A 19644-nucleotide genomic window follows, 5' to 3' on the forward strand; every position below is an offset into this window, starting at 1 on the left:
GATCTCATGGAGCCTTCTGGAGGCAGGGATGAGGACAGGGAGACGGGCATCTGGGCAGAGGTAAGTAGGGCCTTAGTCTGCTTTCTTTGACCGGCCCACAGAGCCTACCCACCAGGCTCATCTCAGAGCCTCACCCAGGGGCTGCACATCAAATGTTTGTGAAGAATGGTGACTTACTCAATAATGAGGAATTGTAGGAACATGGCCACACCCCTGCACTTACCCAAAAGACGATGTTGTAGCTGAACAGGAGGTACTTGTACCAGCAGCTAACCTCAGCATTCGAGTATCTGTAATAGTGCATCTTCTGAGAGGCAGGGCCTACAGAGATAGGGACGATGAGATGGCAGGCTTAATTTCCAAATATCATTCCAGAAAATCCCCCAAGCAAAAAGCAAAGGTGAGGCTCAGAGTCAGGCTTCAGAAATCTCCACACAGTCTCCCTAGTATCCTGCTAGATCAGGCACTGCTAGACCAGTGCCAGCTCCTGGGGAAGCAGAATTGTTAGCCTTGAAAAACAAACAAAAGAATAGGAGGAGAATTTTTTAAAGAAGGGAGATGACAAGTTTCACAGTATCTTCTAAGTCCCAGGAATTCTGCTTGGAATCCCAAACATTCCTAACCCTTTTTGATTTTTCTATCTTTTGCTCAGTAAACAGTTCAGAAAAGTTGTGTGACTTGCTCAAGGACAAGGAAGCAACAACAGAGCCTAGGATCTGAACCAAGTACAGAGGGTTCCACAGTCCACATTCTTCCCATCTACCAGAGCCAACCAAGAATACAGGACTTGACCACAAAAGAGCCATGTCTAGGAAGGAGAGATAAAAGGTCAGGCAGCATGGGCTCAAGTCAACGTGTGGGCACTACGCAAAGCCAAAAGGCAGGCTCTGTCCTTGCTTTCTAACACCTGAGGCCACCTCCCAATCTAGCATACAGCAAGGTGAACCCTGACAACCTGGCCTGGGTCGGGACCCCTGACCCCACAGTGGCCAGCAGTTAGCCCACCCAGCTTTTCTTCACTCCAGCCCTGCTCTGCCTACCATGACCTCAGGCCCCTGGGGTTGCAGTGAAGCCTGGACTATAGAACCTTCATGGGAAAGCCTGTGACCTGAGGGGTTAAGAGGGGGAAGCTGTTTGTCTGTGGCCATCCCCAAAGTCCCTCATGGAGTCCTAAGAAAAGGCAGGAATGACATCAAAGGGGAATTCTGAAGGCCTGGCCAACCAGTATTACTCTGAACCCCCGTGGCAATCCAGTGACCCTGAACTCCTCCACCATCCCCTGTTCCCTAAGCAAGGCTGAATGGGAGAGAGGAAGGGGGCCCAAGATGGGGGCAAGGCAGGTTCTGAGGTCACACAGGGAAATGCGCCCAAACCCTGGCCCTGTTCACCTCCCACTTTCCAACGCACAGAGAGCCCAGGGCAAGAACAAACAAGTCCACCATGGTTGGCAGCAAGGAAACAACCAGCCCTGACTGCCAGTAAAAAGCCAGCTTATGCACCTTTCGGGGAAGAAGCTACTTGCAAAACCCCTTCCAGGGAGGTGGCCATGGGAGACCAGTGCTGGTTTGTAATGTTCTGAGAAAATGATGTCAGCAGGGGACACAAGACCATACTCCCCTGAAAACAGGCCCTGTGGCTGCTCAACAGCCCTCAGGTGTGGAGCAGACTTACCATTTCTTCGCCCTGCTTCGGCCTTCCCAGGAGGGACAGAAGAGCAGTCAGTGCCCTGATAAGAAAGCCTATCTAACCTCAAAACCTAGCCAGAGAGGCAACAACACCTGGCAGCTCCCATGCCCACGCCCTCTCTGCATGCCTATAACACCACTCTGTGAGTGAGAGGGAACGCAGGCATCCTTAGGGCCTAGCACTCCGTGGCAGGGCACACACTTGAGCTTGGATGTGAAGGGGGCCACAGGGTGGCTGCAGGCAGAGCAAGGAGCTCCCTGCTGAGACACAGCTACCTTCCTGCAGCAGCATGGCGCAGCCAAGCGCATCAAAGGCGCTGCACTTGGAGCCTCAGCATCCCAACTGAAACGTGGCTCTTAGTGACCAGGCCCTGCTGTCGAAAGTGTGAAAGGCCCAGCTGGCAGGATCAGGATCACTTATCAGAATCAGATTCCCCAGACCCCAGATCTGCAGTGGGCCTGGGTGGGGCCCTAAGTCCTTCTTACTGACAAGTACTTCAGGTGACTAAGACATTCTGGATCCATGGCCAGGGGTTAGCCACGGGGAAGGGGGATGCAGTCCCTCTGGAGGTCCTATGAAGGCAGAAGAACCATGTTGTCAGGGGTAGGGTAACAACCAACCAAAGGAGCTAACACTCACCTGCTTGTGTTCCACAGATGACAGAGTCCCAAAGCACTGGGGGTTTTGGTTTTATATATTTGGTGGAGGGGGCTACAGGTGGCTGGACTCATGACTGTAGGAAAAAAGTACTTTAAACCTACAACTCAATTAAGTTTATGAAGTGAACAGCCAACTATACTAGTTGTATAGAAGTATACTAGTGGGCAGGAAAAATGTTCTGGATGGTAGAAACCCTGTTTGTTTTTGTGAACAAGATGATTTAGACCCTTAAGAGTGCTCCCTCTTCCTCCAAGTTCCTGGAGAAGTCTGGAAGGCCTGGTCACACACAGCACCCAGATGCTTAGGGATCCTAGAAGGTGCCCTGTGACCACAGCAAAGAACCTCCCAGAAGCTCTGAGGAAGTAAAAAAGCCAGACTCCCTCCTTTCCCCCAGACTGCAGCTCCACAGGGGAACTACCTAATGAGCAAACAGGTCAGGCCAGTACTGGTGACTCAGCCCCGCTTCTCTTGCCTAGGGCCCTTGGCACTTGGTTATCCTGTCCTGACCCAGGGACCCTCACCCAGTCTCTTTCAGCTCCAGGCCAGTCATTAAGGACACTCACAGATCATTGGGAACCTCACAGAGAGGCAGGCAGCAGTGAAACCTCCACATGGCGCCTGGCTTCTTTCCCCCATTGGTTTCACAGTTCTTCCACCCCACAAGCCACACAACTGACCAGGAGATAACTCTGTGTGCACAGATGGTGCGGTCCAAGCCCAAGCTGGATGATCAAACAGTGATACCTGATCCCAAATGACCTCAAAGGGACTGTGGAACTTGGCACCTCACCTTCTTTGCTAAACCAAGTCATACCAACTGCTAGCAAAATTTATTTTAGCCTATTACCAATTGTCATGTTCAATTAAACCATTACCATTTACCTCAACACACACAAAACACACACACACACACACACACACACATGCATGCACAACTAAGAATCTTAGTTTTCTATAAGTGAATGAACTTTTCCCTAATACTAATTACCTCTCCAGCAGAGAAGAAACCAAAAGCTATTTTGTGAGAGTAGAAAAGTACCAAGACCTCAAACTATCTCAACTCCAAGAATTTATTAGCACAAAACAAAGCATTTACATGGCAAATAGAAGGCATATGTTTGTCAAATCAACTTCTCAAAACAGGGCAAAGGTAGAATTATTTAATAGTGTTGGGATAGCTGATTAGCAATCTGAGGAGAATTAAATAAGCAAAACTCAATCTAAATATTTAAAGGGCACACAGGTATGCGCATGTGTACAAATACCCAAGAGAGGCTATTTCAGCAAGCCCATGTTAATCATTTTCTCTCCTGAGGCAACAGGAAAACAAATCCAAAGTACAAGATTATCAAAAATTCCCACATGATTAAAAGTAACAGTAAAATAATAAAGGAAACAGAAATGATAAAGCTGTCTGCAGCTGCAATTATGAGAAAAGGTAAATATTTATGACCTGGAAAGATTCATATCTAATAAAACAAAAGACTCTCATTTTAGGTAAACAAAGAATATTGATATAATATAGAAATGAAAGGTCAATATAATTAACAGATAAAGAAATATTCAACGCACTGAAAATTAAATTTAAAGACAACCAGGAAGTACTATTTTACACTAAATATACCGCTATTTACCAATAGTAAATACTAAATTTACTATTGCTGGCAAGCATCTTCACACCTGGCTGGCAGCAGACCAATCTGTTTCTACCCTTGGAAAGCAACAGTTACAGACATTCAACACTAAAAACATCTGGTCATATCCTTAATCTAATAAACTCACGACTAAGGATTTGCCTCATGAAAATAAGCCAGTAGAAGAAAAAGAATATGAATTAAATATGAAACGAACATCCTGGTTTGCAATTTTAAAACAATTTGTAAGCATGTGAGGAAAGGCCCCAGTGGATTATAAGAGTACAAAAATGGCTGCAAGGGGCAGTGGCCTTTAAGTGATTTTGCAAAGTTTCCATTCTCACCCTTACGTAACATTTTGGTATAATAAATGCAAATGGGGGTCACTTCCTAAGGGGGTGCCGAACCCAAGACCTGCAGCCACCACAACAAACAGGGCTTCCCTTCTACCTCTATACTATATTAAACTGTAACATCCCTCCCTGCTGCCCTTTTCTAATTAAAAAAGTGGCACATGCTCAACTGTAAGAAAATATATATACATATGTACATATCTGATCAATTTAGAAATGTGAAAAGTGAACTGCCACTGAGAAACCACTAAACAACAGCTTTCCAATGGTCTGACCACCATGATGGTAAGAAATACACTATATGGGCTGAGGCCATAGCAGCCACTGACCAGCAGGCACAAGGCCTTAGGTTCAAATATCCCCAACACTATAAGAACAATCAAACAAAATACATTTAACAAAAATCAATACAGTATGTACACACCTGCATGCACTACTAAAATAATTTTCTTTAAACAGTATCTTCATCACATGCTATGGAGTCTACACTTGCTGTCAATCTTTTTCAAAACTATACCTACACATAATCTAAGAATCAATCACTGTACAATCTCCCTTTACGAAAAGAGCACAGCCCAGCCTCACTCTGAGGCCAAGCTATCCCCTTTCCATGGGACACTAACCTTCTTGCTGACTCTTACTGTTTACAGTCTTAGAAATGTCGGTATCTAATATGCTTGCATTACTATTCCCTGGTTTTTCTAGTCGGGGGAATTACCTGTCTACTTCCTACCCTAGAAGATGTGGATTCATTTAACTCTTGTTTCCCACAGACCTCTTCTACTCCCCGCCCACAAGCTACCCTGTCACTTTTGTCCTTCCCATCTCTCTACTATGTAATTATAGTTAAACTATAGAGCTGACTGGAGTCATTTTCAGAGTTGACATTAGGATGACCACGTGAGCTATCAAAGTGAACCATGTAATCACAATTGCTTTTCTTTTCCTGTGCAACTATGTTTTCTCTGGAGTTTATAATTCTTATTTTTGTTTGCTTTATTTTCTATTAATTTACCAATAGTCAACCTCAAATTCAATGTCTGTTGTCTAAATCTCTCAGTTAGTTCTATTTGTTTCTTCTTACAGAAGAAATCCCTCTGGAAGCCTCCTGTGATGCTTCTACCTCCACTGGTGCCAAGACTCCCTTTTCAAACTTCTTTTAGCATACGGCCTACAGGATGTCCAGTCTTTGTTCATCTTTGTAGAGAAATCCATCAGTGCAAAAGATGAGTTTTTCTGACCAGGTATTTTGAAAAACATCTTTATTCTACCTTCAATATGCAATAAGCTTGACTGTGTGTAGAATGCTAGGCTGAGACTCAGTTTCATGGAGAACAGTGAGAAGGCGCTGTTCACCCTCTTCTATGTTCTAAAGCACTGAGACGCCCAAAGCCATGGACTTCTCATCTTTGTATTTAACTCTTTCTTCCTGTAGATTTGCAGGCACTGAGATTTCAGGTACTGGTCTAGATCTAGCCTCTCCCACATGGCTTAACACTCATTCCATGGATCCTTCCAAATTCTATTCTTCTAACTTTTCATTCTAGGAAACGTTTTCCTCCAGGATTTTACCACTTGCATTCTTCTCTGTTCTCCCTTTCTGCAGCTGTTTTTAATGGATACGGACCCTTTAATTTTCTGACTTTTTTGGTCCTATTATCCATTTCTTCATCTTTTCTGAAAGACTGCCTCAACTTTATCTTCTAATAATTCTGATATTTTTGTTCTGCCCTGTTTTTTTAACTTTTTAAATAACTTTTTGTTTTGTAAATGTTCCTTTTTTATAGTGTCCTGTCTTGTGTCATAAATACAGTATTTCTCTTATCTAAGGAAGTATCTGAGGTTTTTCTCCAAGTGTTCTTTTCTGTAAACAGGCTGCTGCAATTTGCTCTTTTCCTATTTGTTTTGCTTTCTCATTAGGCGCCTTCCTCAGAGGTCTAGTAATTCTAGTAACTCTTAGCAATTCTCACGATTGAGTGACTAATGAAGTAGCTAGAGGCTGAGTCCTCAGGCAGCTGAGTTTCTGTTTAGGATGACCTGCTGGCTGTTTGGTGGGAAATCCTTGCAGTCGGCACCCTTGGTTTTTTCTTCTTAGCCTATTGTGGCTTCCCCAGCAGATCAAGGGAATGGCTGTCAGTGTTCTAAGATCCAACTGGGGTTAGAAGACTGGGGCAGGGGATCTCAACATTGTAAACCCAAGAATACCTGGAGCCTCCTAAGATCTCACTTTTCCAATGCTCAGTTACAATGGGAGAGGCAGTTCAGCAGCACCTTGTGGAAGGAAAGCAATTTGGAGATGGAAATCCGCTTTCCAACTATTCTCACATTTACCCACCTCTGATGCTTGCCTTCCCCTCCTACTCTCTGAAACAATCTAGCACCATCAATTATTACTTTTTTTTTTTTTGGTACCAGGGATCAAACTCAGGTCCTTGAGCTTGCAAGGCAGGCGGCGGAGCCACTGAGCTAAATCCCCAGCCCAATTATTACATTTTAACCTGAGTCATCCATCCATGTATTCCTAGCTCACCAATTTTCTTTTGCTATTTTCTTTCCCACCATGCCCAACCTGGTAAATTGATTGATTCCTTTCTAAAATTCCCCTTAATTTATATGTGATTTTTAACAGAAAGTAAAAGTAAAATTAGGGGTGATGTTCAAATCACCCATTTTACCCATTAGAACTCAGAAAAACTTCAAAGAATATTTAGTTACCACTTTTTATTTAACAAAGTGAAAAAAATCAGGAGGTATAATCTATCAGCCTGTAAAAAGAAAGAGAAAAAAGAGACTTTGTACATGCAATTAAGGTCACTAATCAACTAGTCTTAAATAGGGAGGTTACTGTGTGGGTCCAACACACAGCTGTATCCTGTGGACATCAAAATCCAGAGACATTAATGTCCCTTATGTAAAATGGTATAGTACTTGCAGCATGTAACCTATGCACATCCTCTCATCAACTTTCAATCATCTCTAGATTCTTATAATACCTAATAAAATGTAAATACTTTGTACACAGTTGCTTTCTGTTGTACAGGGAATAACTTCAAGATAAAAGTCTGTACATCTCCACCAAATGGCACTCCCTAAGAACCAAACAAGTGTCCTCTCATCTGGTGCTTGGCACCCCACACCCAGGGAGCTAGACTTCTGCCCCTCCAATGGAGCCTTCAAAGGGAGGACAGCCACCACCTCCTGTGGGATCTCTCCAACCTGCAGTTCCTCAGCACCACCTCCCTCTGACTTGTCCTCTTTGGACAATGTCTGCTTTAAAATGGGGCAATGACCTCCTGGGTCCGAGAACACTACCAGTAATAGGAGCTTTTGAGAAATGCAGAATCTCAGTCCCCTTCAACTTGTGTTTTAACAAGAACTTGAAATAAGATTAAAATTTGAGAAGCTCTGAGATAATACTCATTTCTGATACAGATATACAAATAAGAGGGAAGAAGACAAAGAGAAACAGACATACAGATTGAGGCCAAAAGGGAAGGAAGCCAAGGTCAGTGGAGAACAGGAACTGGGTACTGGGAGGCCAGGGGCAGCCAGGCCACACGGTGCTGTCTGATCTTGCACACAGATGGTACATGCTCTTGGGCTTCACGTGGCCTGTCCTCTGGTGGGACTGTTTACCACCATCCTGTGATGTACTGCTCCTCACAGCCCCTCCACCCTGTCTCTGCTGGGGCACAGAACTTTATCTGGCCATCCAAACCGTGTCCCCAGATCTCTCAGGTATCCCCATCAGTGTGGACACCCTGCGGGCTCCCCAAGTATACGTCCACCACCCAGGCACAGACACCATCTGCTCGGGAGGGCCCCTGACTTCTGTCCTCTCCCTCCTGAGGATCGAAGATCAGTCTTCATTACTCCCCACATGGGGAAGGACTGAGGTCTCCTACCTACTTCCACCACCCTCCTCTCGCCCTCCTCTTTGTTCTGAGGTCCCAGGTGACCCCAATGACAACACCACACACCAATATTCCAAACTGTAACTGACCTTTCCCCTTGCTGACTTGAGCCAGCCACTTACCACGACTCTACCATTCCCTGTCCTGGGAGGCTCTGAAGACTGGCACCCAACTTCTAGCAGGTCCATCCCAGGAGTTTCAGAGTCCACGGGACACCAAGGAACAACAAGTAGGCACCAGAAGAGAGGCTAGGAGAGGGCATGGAGCACAGAGTAGGAAGAGGCTCCAGTAGGAGATGAGGCTGGTGTGGCTGGCAGAGCAGGTAGTACCCCCCAAAATTTTACAGAGTAACCATGCTGTGCCTTAGCCCCAAGGTGCCACCTTCTCTGCAAGCAAGGAGTGAACACCTATAGAGTCAGAAGTACCTATGTCCTCTCCTGACCCATCCTCAGCCACTCAACAGGCCAAGCCCAGGCTCAGTTAGACACCAAGGCAGCAGCCACTCACTGGGACCAAGAAATGTCACTCCACCATGGGAAGACACAACCAAGCTGTTTAGGGTGACACAGTGCCCTGGCACACGGGTTCCCTACAATCTCAAGGCCACCAGGCCCTGACCACCAGCCCTTGAATAGCCTCCATATGGAGGTTCAAGTGAGGCCAGGCCGCCAGCTAAGCCCCACCAGGCTTTCCAAAGGGCCTGGGGTTCTAAGCACTTGGCTTCCTGTAAAAACACTGAACTTAGCAAATTAAGCATTATGAGTTTTTACCACCAAAACCCCACAAGCCAAACCTGCTGAGTTTCAGGAGCATCAAGGGGCCTCCTTGCTAATTTGGTGAGAGGCGGCTTTTGTTACTTCAGCACTGTCATCAGGAAAGGAACTGAAGGAGGATGTATGTGGGTCAGAGGAAGCAGGGAGGAAGGGAGAGCTCAGTGGGACAGGCTGGGCCTGCAATGGAGGTCACCTTATCCAGTGATTTTCAAACTTATTATTTTTATTACTTTTTAAGCTATAGGAGCCTTTGCTCAAAGAAGCTCTGACCCAGAAGCTCAGCACGAAGCAGGCACAGCGGGTTGCTTTTCTCTTCAGATGGCTGGGGGAAAGCGGGGCTCTGTGAGACGCCCTCTGGAAAATGATCCAGCATAACCCAAACTCCACAGAACATGTGAGACTCTCCAGGAGATATGTGTGGAATCTCACCAAGACCAGTGCAACAGGACTGGGGCAGATTAGCAAATGTACATTTTTACAGAGCTATTCTTCACAGTAGTCGGCTCAAGGAGGCCCCCATGAGCCAAATCTAGAGCAAGGTGAATATCTAAAGAATTTATGAGTCTATTCTATAAACACACACACACACACACACACACACACACACACACACACACATATGCATCCACAGATAAATGAACAAATGGGAGAGAAGGAAGAGCTCCTTACAGTAGTAGAAGGAATTATGGAATCAAATCATCACCATTCAGAAACCATGACAAAAACAACCCATCCTGTCAAGACTCATCAATGGGTCCCTGAAACTAGTTGATGAAAGCTTGACAGGAAACAGCACATTTTCAAAGTCTCAAAACATCTCCCCATAGGGCACTTATAATTACAAAGAGCAACATAATAATTTAGCAGAGGAGAAACCCAGCAGACATCACACTGAACAAATAATCACTGTTAATACCACTAGTAATCAGTCAAATTGAGTCAAGGCAACATCGTGTGCCTCCCCAGAACACTCACCTAGGACAAGCACTCCTACACATCCTGAAAAAAATGCATAACCTGGATCTAATCACAAGGAATCCAATCATGAAGAAACATCAAACTCAAATTGAAGGTGAGCCTGCAAATAACCAGCCTCAAGTCAAAACATAGAGTATGTTGTCCTTTCCCTTCAAAATTAAAAAAAAAAAAAAAAGAGGAAGAAGAAAGAAAACAGACAGACAAAACCTTCTGGGCAATAAACAAACCTCAGGCCCCTGCTGAGACTTTCTGAATGATTCATCACCAGACAGCTCATTCAACCACACCAGCTTCAGGACAACACCTGCCTGCACAGGTTAAGGCATGGCCTGGTCACCACAGCTGTAACCCCACCCAGCTGCTCATATGGCTGGAGAGAAGTCGCCTGGCCCTGCCTGGCCTTTCAGGCTTGCCAGCTGATTTCCTATATTACTTTTGCTCTGCCATGGGAGGGGAAGCTGCCCACTCACAGCAAGATGTGGGGGCAACACCATCAGGGTGCCCTACATGCTGTTGTTCAAGGTAGGTTCTCAAAGCCTAGGTCTAGGTGAAGCCTCTGTACACAGACTCCTCCTATGGGCCCCAGGCAGAAGCACGGGACAGCCTCTTCCTTGGTCAGCTGTACAGGAACATGGAGAGCTTGCATCAGTGTTCAGCACCACCACCAAGGTAGACAAGAACTCAGGCCAGCATGCTGTGCACCTCCCGCTCTGGAGAACTGGTCTGGCCCTGTGTCCACTTGGCAACTCTCAAGTTGGGGCTGGAGGATGGCAAGGGCTCTCAGCTTCACAAGGCTGCAGACAACCTGCACCAGGATGAAAAGGCTTTGTTGTGAGAGACAACAACTCACTTCCACATTCTGGGCACTGCTGAGTACAAGGCACCCAGAATGACGCTGCACAGACGACTCCAGCACAGAGTGGGACCTGGGTCTGGAGACTCGCCAGGAGTCCAGTCTCCTAAACACAGGGCTAGGTTGGTGCTGGAAGGAAGGAGGCTGTCAGAAAATCCTCCGCAGAGCAGCTGGCTTTAACCTGAACTAGCAGAGGGAGCTACATCTAGGGGAACATGGGTTTGGGAGCAACAGCAAAGCCTGGTGGATGTGGAAACGGGGCAACCGCCTATTGTTGCCACACATTCTCTGATGCATGTCAGCAGAGCCACCGCCAGTGTGCATCCAGCTCTGAGCCTCGCCCTGTAGACGGAACCAAGACAAAAGCAGCACGAGTACCTTTGCAGGGCCACAGTCCAACGTGATCCGCTGCTAAGCACTACAGATGTTCCAAGTGGAAAGAAACAAACTTTGTCTCAACAACTGGGAGTAGCTCTGTGTGGCTGCCAGGGTCAGACCTGCATATCTAATGGGATTTGGAATGTTCTTTGTGTGGCTGCTCTCTCTTCCTACCTCCCCTAACACAAAGAAACTCATAAAACAGAATTATACATATTTACTCCTCTCCATTTTTCATAGCTCAAAGCCAAAAGGATTATGGCTGTAAGATGTTTTAAAATCTTTGTATTGAAAACTGTGTACTTTGCTACAATATACTGTGTGTTTGAAGACAAACCATCCACTCTCCACCCCCCATGGCATTCTGGAGGACCCCAATCCTTTCTTGTGGCTCTGGCAGGACACTTTCCAGCCCAAGGCAGAGCCTGGCTCCTGGCCTCCAAGCAGCACAAAGCCTGAGGACAAAAAGATTTACAACAAACAAACAACCTTGCCAAAGAAGCTATGAAAAATGAAGCCTACTGGGGAAAAATAAACAATACCAAGTGCTGAAGCATGTCAAAAAAGAAAAGGAGCAGGGGAGGAGTGCAGTTTTTTAAAAACTGCAAATCAATGGTGGGAAACTGCTGACAGGGACTGAGAGGAATTTGGCAGGAGTCCGGGGAAGGTTAGTGGATCAGCCTTCAACAGAGCCCAGAAGGGCAGGAGGCCCGAAGGGGAAAGGACCTCAGGCCAGGGGGACAAGCCTCACCCCCACCCCTTCATAAGGCAGGCAGTGCTGGCATAATCAAGAGCCACCTCAAGTTTTTTCTGCGGCAAAACTACTACAAAATGTAAATTTAGGGTCCACTCTGAGAAAAGTGTTTATCTGAACTTCAACATACACAAAACATCTTTATACAGAATAGTTTGAGTTTTCAACAAAATGCAAACAACACCTACAACCTAATTCTGATCCTGTCCTCCAGCTGGAAAGGATGGGGCACATGGGGCTGGGAGAGTAGTGCTGTGCGCCAGACGGCAGGGAGGTTCCTATTACCCCCCCCAGCTCCATGGCCTGGAGACGACCTCACCAGCAGGCCTCCAGCCAAGGCGGCTTCCTCAGCCCCAACATGCGGGATCTCTACTTCACACCACACACCCAAAGGAAGGGATCACGGAGTCAGAGCTGGCAGGCCCATTTAAAGTGGACAATTTTAAGGAAGACAAGAAGGAAGCCTGCAAAACCACAAAGCAGACTGAAGACAGTGTGTGTGAGAGTAACAGGACAGATGCCTTGGTGGATGCTTCTCAAACTTGAAAGTGCAAGTGGATCACCTGGAGCTCTCCTTGAGATGCAGATTCTAATTCAGAGAGTTTGAGGCAGGTGAGGCTCCCTGGTGAGGCCACACTGCCCAACCGCAGGCCCGTGGGTGGCACCTCGGCCCGGCGAGGATAGAAGATGCCTGAGAGAACAAGCCACAGCACTGATACACAGACAAAAAACAACCATTAAGGGAAGCACATCCTTCTTGCACTGGTTTTACAGGGATCTAATCAGCTTTCCTAGAGAAATGCTTTAATTTTGGAATTTGTTCAGTATTTTAGTGCAATTCACTAGATCATCACGTGTGTGTGTGTGTGTGTGTGTGTGTGTGTGTGTGTGTGTGTTGTTTGTGGTACTGGGGATCAGATCCAGGGACCTGTGGACACTGGAGCCACTGAGCCAGAACCCCAGCCCATCACAGGTCATCTTCAGTCCCCTTTCACAGCTGTGAAATCTACTCCAGCCAAATGAGGATCAAGGCCTGCCTCTGGGCCCCTTGGACTTCTAGAAGGCAGAGTCCAGTGAAGCCTGAAGACAATGGGAGGAAAACAGCAGCAGGCAGTGGGTGAGGGGTGTGGAAGGAGGCTGACAGGCACGTGGGGAGGGGGGGATGTTAAGAGGCCAGCATCCCACCCTGAAGGGGTTAAAGGGGTTAGGGAAAGAACATTCTCCTGGAACCTGGGCAAAATTTAAGCCCAGGCCCAATCCTAAGGGAGGAAAAAAAGGGATATTTGAGTGCAGAGGGTATCTCTTTCTTTCTGTTTTTACTAACAGCATGGCCTTATTTTGGCAAGAGGTAAAATGAAAAGCTCTATTTCTGTCCCTGGGTCCAACTTCACATTGGAAAGCTGCTGCACTAAGAAGCAAGAGGAACGTGGTACTTCCAAGGAAAGAGTCAAGCTGGGGTCTGGTGCCCAGAGCACAGCCCTTGAGAACTGGGGGTTTGTGTCTGGACTCAGTGTTGTGCTGAGTTTGTCTAGAAAGCCAGACCTGGGTGGGCTAGGATGAGGAAGAAGTGCCCAGCAAGAAAGGGGCCTTTGTTCCTCCTACCTAATGACATGCTCTTCCCAAGGATCCTGAGTCAATGAGAATGGTGCAAGGCAGCAGCTGACTTTTTGAAGTTCAAGTCATAAAACTAGAAAGATCATAGCTAAAACCTTTCCCAAGTTCATATGAATAATCTCTCCTTCCATTTTCTAGTCTAAGACCCACACTCAGGGAAGGATAGTGACACGGTCACCAGCGAGCCATGGCTGGATTCAAATCTGAGCCTCTACCTCTGTGTCCTTCCTCACACAGTGAGGCCTCAAACATGCCTTTCCCAATCTTGTTTGGGTACAACTACCCTGTAAGTGGCATCTGTGTTTCATTCATTTAACAGTGAACGCCAGCCCTTTTTACTTTTGAATCTCAGGGATGTCACAACACTTGCTGAATAAAGGACACTCCAAGGCTCAATGCTCTCCAGGCTGAAACTTGCTTCGTAATTTGCAAGACTTGGCTGATAAGAGTGTCAGGTAAGACAGACAGGGCTGATCTGAAAATGGATGGGTTTTGAAAGGGCAAAATAAATTGTTCTGTACAAAACAACTCTGCATTTCAAATGCTGGTGGTCACTGGAGACTCCTGCACAGTTCACAGCAAGAGGCAGAGAACAGGCTGGCACAGGCACAGCTCCATGGAGGAAGTCAGACAGTGATGAGACAGAGGCTCTCAGCCCCACCTTTGACACAGTAGAGGCCCAGAGAGAATGCTCCTGCCCACCAAAAACTGGGAGAAGGGAGACATTTAGAAGGGGCACGGGGTGTTTCTCCTCAGTCAAAGAAAAAGCCCCATGATCAGAGAGACCAAAATAAACTGTCTTCCCAACCAGCCCTATCACTGATGGCTACACCAGTTTCAAGGATGGCAACTGCACACAGGAGTGGCTCCTTCTTCCAGGGAACAGGCCAGTATTCCTACCCCTGACAGGGCCCCATGCACATCCTCAGTAACTAAAAACAGGTGAGCTCTCTTTCTGTGCCTTCACTGTGCCAGGCACCATGCAGTAAACAAAGGTAAACCTCAGCATCACTAGCAGACAGGGCTACAGCCAGAGGAACTGGGGTATGGCATGGGGGTTGCCATGCCATTGGCTCCATGGTCAGATCCCCACCAGGCAGGCTCTGACTGGTGCAATATGCCCACTGCCCACCGCCCTCCTAAGCCTGAGATGGCAGAACAAAGGGAAGTGGCTGCGGCTCAGGCAGTGGGGACGGCTTGCCAGTGAGCAGGCCTTTCCAAAGCTGAGTGCTCGAGCAGGGACAAAGGACACGGGGTGAGCACAAAGGAATGTGGGGGGCCCATGAGACTGACAACAACCCAGGCACGAGCCTGGCCCCCACCCAAGGGCACAGCTGGCCTGCGAGGGCTGAGTCAGAATACACTCCCCAAGGTGGTGGGCAGGCAGCAGACAAGCTGGCCAGGCACTCCTGCTTGTCCCAGCTGCTAGAAACACTTACCCAGGGGGCACCAGGCACAGCACAGGGCTGTGGAGGGGAATGGGAGCCTGACAGAGGTACCTACAAAGAGCGGGGCTCCTCTGTTCCCAGGGAAGGGGAGGGCACAAGTAAAAGGCAGGGCCCACAGTCTGAGAACATGTAAGAGTCCAGGGGAGGTTTTCAGCTGTCTACAAAGGGACCTCTGTGGAGCACAAGGGGCTCCAACAACAATAGCAGCCCTGGCCACTCCTTCCCCAGTCCTGTCCCCAGCCTCAAAATCCACAATGGGAGGCAGCAGGAAACCAGGGCAGAGCCATGAATAGCTCCACTGTCAGTGCCCAGGCCCCACCTCCTCAGCCCCACAGGTCAGGCCCCAGGCCACCAGGCCATAATGGAAGCCTCTGTGCTACCTTGGCCCAGGCCAGGACAACAAAGCTTCGGGCATAAGGAGCTCTGGATCTCTCCCAGGACTGTGTGTCCCTGCAGTGGTGAGGAGAGGGACCAGGCAGGGACACAGGCTGCAAGCCCACCAGGGCAGGGCCCCATGGAGGGGCTATCGGCCAGCCAGCCCTAAAATCTCCCTGCCTCCTGCCCTTCCCTTGTTCAGAGCAGCCAGATCCCCACAGGGGGAGGTTGTGGTCAGCTCAGAGATACACAGGGGCTTCAGGGACAGGAAAAAAGCCAGAAAGCTCCCAGCACAGAAGAGACAATCCTTCCTCTCTCGGTCCCCCAATCCATCCCAGGAAGGAAAACCTCCTCTGCCCCTACCCCTGCTTCTGCTCTGAAAGGAAGTGTTGCTCAAAACAGAATCTATTATTTACCCGTGCCTTTTACTTAGGCTTTTCAAATCACAGTGTGCCTGTCAGAGCAGGCAGGAGATTGCGGACTCCAGAGCAGCAGAGGATGCAGAGAGGCCAGGGCAGGAGGCCTGACCCTCACTCATTGGCCCCAGACCTGATCTTCTAAGGAAGAAGGCCAGCTCCAGATTAGGGGAGCTAGACAAGGTTCAGGACAAGGTTCCTGCTTCTCACCCACCCAGGTCCTGGCAACTCCTAAGGAAGCTCAAACCCACATGTGAAAAGCCACCTCAACCCCCAGACGCGATCCAGCACTGGCTGCCTCCTCACACTCCTGTCACACTTTGGTACACAGACCTCAGGGCCACAGGCCACAGCCAAGGGTTTCAAAGACCATGTTCCAGGAGACAGGTTGGCCTGAACTGAGCCAAAGATAAGGGTGTGGCAGGAACCAGCACAAATGCCCCTCCCAACTTTATTCCACTAGGAAGCAGGAAAAAACCCTCAGAAATTTCCATTCTCCCTCTGGGAATCACAACAGCCATGTTCCTTCCTGTTAGGTACCCAGTGCCTCAACTCCACAAGTGATGTCAGACATCCCAGCATTGCAGGGCACCCTGCAACTGGGCTTGTAGAAACAAAAGACTGCAAGCAGCCTCAAGGTCCATCACCAGAAGGCAGCTAAAGTGAGTCAAGGTGTGCCACTCAGCACAATGGCCTGCCACTGTTACAGAATGGATTTGACTATGGGCTGACACGCAGGCCAGTGTAAGAGTAGGTGTACCACCATGGGAATATGCAGGGAAGAGTCCAGCCATGCCTGACTGGGCCAGCACATCTGGTGACGAGGCCTCAGGGGAGCAGAACCAAAGGAGTCAGGACAGAAATAGGAATGTTTGCTGTATCTTTGTTCTGTGTTTCTCATCACGTGTATTATTGTTTGTTTAAATGGAAAAGTTAAACCTGAATTAATATTTTAATGCCTGAAGTTTGGGCATAGAGGCACAAAATATTTGACCTAAAGTTCTCTGCAGGCAGCTTCTGCTATCCCCCCAAAACACGGAGTCCTGGGGGAGGGGGAGGGGAGTGCCAGCCTTGGAAGCCAACTCAGCTCCCTGCTTACAACTCCACCCCAAGTACCAAAATAGAAGTTTCCCTAAGATGAGCAAGAATAAGAACAGAGTCTGACAAAAGCAGAAAGAAATTGAAGTTATCCCACACTGAGGACCATCTGTAGGGCCCCAAGGTCCAGGTGACACTGTGTGATGAGGAGGCTTGGGGGAAGCGTCCCCAACTCATCAGCAAGGCTCAATATCCTTGTGTTAGGAACCCATCCCCACTTTAGCAGCTAAAGAAAGCTATTTCAACAGATTTCTAGGCCTGGCTCAACTCCAAGGACAAACTAAAAACAGTTGCTCCAAAATCCCAGCTCAAAACCCCAATCCTTTAACCACTAAACTCCATGTAATTTTCAGAAAATGGAAGCTGCAAAATGGAGTTTCAAGACGTATTTTTGTATTTATCCCTTGCTAACAGGATACATCCATGTAGTTTAAAAGCCCCCTTTAACTGGTGAGTCCATAAATAGTCTGCACTCAGAGGCTCTGATGTACTTCCTCCACATTACTCTGCCCCCATGGAATAACAAAAATCTTCCGGTCTCTCCTGCTGCTAGAGGGAGTGACACAATGGCCATTAGAGCCAGGACTGGCCAGACCCTTGATGGAGACAACTGGACTGCAGGGAGTGGTTCCAGAGAACTCCATATGTGACCCCTGGGGACATCACAGCAGGCACAACCCAGGCCTCAAGGGCACAGCCTGCCCAGCCCAGAGAAAGAGGCTGGGAGCAGGGAGGTGCATGTTTAGCTCCCCTATTCTCTCATATGCTCACTGAGATGGCTAAGTGTTCAACAAGTGATCTCCAAATTAATAAGCTCAAATGCAATCTCACAAGCAGAACCGCACCAGCACTTGGAACCCTCATCTCATTGCTAGAACAAGTCCTGCTCCCCTTGGTGAGGCCAGGGCAAGCCTCCCTGGGCGACCTTTCCTGGAATCCCACAACTCTTCATTAGCCCAAGGCCACCCCTCATCAAGTGCACCCCACCACTGAGGCACTGATCCTCCTCAGCCAATCCTGTGACCCTGCAGCTGCCACCTGGCCTGCCACCTCATGGCCCTTCCAGAGGGAAGCTCTGCACAGAGCCAGCCACCCTACTCCTGATCTGGGCACATGCCATTCCCCCTTTCTCCTTTTTCTTGGGAATGAATACTCAGCACTACCACCCATTCTCTTCTCCACATGCCCCCCAAAACTCATCCTATTTATACCATTGCTTGTCTTTCACAGGAAGCAGCTAAGACAACAGACAATGAACATGACAGGCAGGATGATGCAGAGAGCAGGGCTATGTCACCTGCCCTTCCTCTGTAAGGGTGGCAGCAGGGAGGGAAGCTGGGCATGCCCCACATGGAGCCAACAGGAGGCTGTTTCCCTTACAACAGCAGGCCAGATGCCTGCAGAGCCGGCAGCCCCCAGAGATGGAGACAGGCTGGGCCCAACAGGTCATCAGTGCAGGAGGCTGGTGGGAGCCAGTCCTGGCAAAGAGCAGGGTCTGATCAAATAGATACAGGGAGTGACAGAAAACCAGGTCACTCATGGAAGAGGAACAAGGGTGGCTGGATGCCGGGATCCAAAGACCTCAGACAGGAAAGGAGCTGGTGGGACTTCCATGGGCAGAACCTCCAGTAACTCTCACAACAAGGCCCTAATAGGGCCTAGGGCCGGGGATTTAGCTCAGTGGTGCCACCGCCTGCCTTGCAAGCGCAAGGTCCCAAGTTCTATCCCTGGTACCAAAAAACAAAAAAAGGCCCGAACCAACCATGTAGTCTAGGCACCCAAAGTACCCATAGCACCTCCCTGGGCCCAGCTGGACAGGTGAGACACCTAGGTTGGGGGAGGGAGAGAGGGAGAGTCAGAAAACCTGTCAGACTGGTTTACCCTAAAGTACCAGAGATCCAGGGATGGGAGGCTGGGGGATTGCCTGAACCAAGCCTCTTGAGTGTAGAGAAGCCCAGCAAGCTGGCAGGGAGGGAGACAAGAGACAAGGAGCCAGAAGCAGCTCAAAATAAAAGGGACATGTTTCTAGAAACAAGAGAGTGACCTCTTCCTTATGAGGAGAGACACCCACAAAGCCACAAAGAGAGCTACCACTCCTGAAGGACAGGTGTTGCGTGGGCACAGGCTTAGGCTAGCACAAAGCCCATGGGCAAGACTGCATGCAGGACACAGAAAAAAATTCTTCTCTTCACCAATGTTTGGTCAAGTCTCTGAGTCTAGCTCAACTAGTTCTGACTCTGGACTTCTGTCTCTATCCTGTTAGTTTATTTTCAGTATCTAACCAAAGTCCTCATGCTCCACACCCTCCTCTCCCAGATATCTGATTGCCCCAGCCTGACTTCAGCAAGAATCATGTTAGATAGATCTGTTCAACAAAATAATTCCCTACCCACTTAGAAATTTTTCAAGATCCCAGCAAACACACTGCTCCTTGGCTCGTGAGTCCCCACTTCTCCTCCGTTGTATCTGAAGTTGAGCCCAATCTCTCCTCTACTTAAGAACCCCATAGCAATAGTCCTTAATAGCCTGCCATAACCTGTTAAGAAGTGCCAGGACAACCTTTCTTTATCCATAAAAACTCCCCAAATCTTCCTAGACCTATCGCTTTCACCCCTCACAGTCACTCACCCCAAGTGGGTTACCCCAAGTGTCACCCACACTTGGGCTGGGGCCAGCCTCCCCCTCCAACCCCTAGCATCAGGCCCAGGAG

General features: G+C 48.3%; 1 protein-coding gene across 6 annotated transcripts in view; it reads right to left on the reverse strand.

The window, feature by feature from the left end:
• The window catches only part of Tspan14 (tetraspanin 14), a 52169-nt gene that overhangs the window by 27147 nt on the left and 5378 nt on the right, over positions 1-19644 (reverse strand). Inside the window, exons 1-3 of one of the 6 annotated variants that reach the window (XM_087201135.1) lie at positions 2910-3715; positions 2326-2419; positions 224-321 (exon numbers count right to left, since the gene is read on the reverse strand). In XM_087201135.1, coding sequence (XP_087057261.1) covers positions 224-304 — 81 coding nt within the window. In that variant the 5' untranslated portion in view covers positions 305-321; positions 2326-2419; positions 2910-3715. Of the gene's footprint in view, positions 1-223; positions 322-1671; positions 2272-2325; positions 2872-2909; positions 3716-19644 lie in introns of those variants that run through there. The other 5 variants (XM_004867745.4, XM_013066669.3, XM_021246721.2 and 2 more) reach the window with 5 other exon arrangements.

Source organism: Heterocephalus glaber, unplaced genomic scaffold, assembly GCF_053883595.1.
Source record: "Heterocephalus glaber isolate CG9 unplaced genomic scaffold, H.glaber_assembly_v1.0 deba00001755, whole genome shotgun sequence".
Taxonomy (NCBI): domain Eukaryota; kingdom Metazoa; phylum Chordata; class Mammalia; order Rodentia; family Bathyergidae; genus Heterocephalus; species Heterocephalus glaber.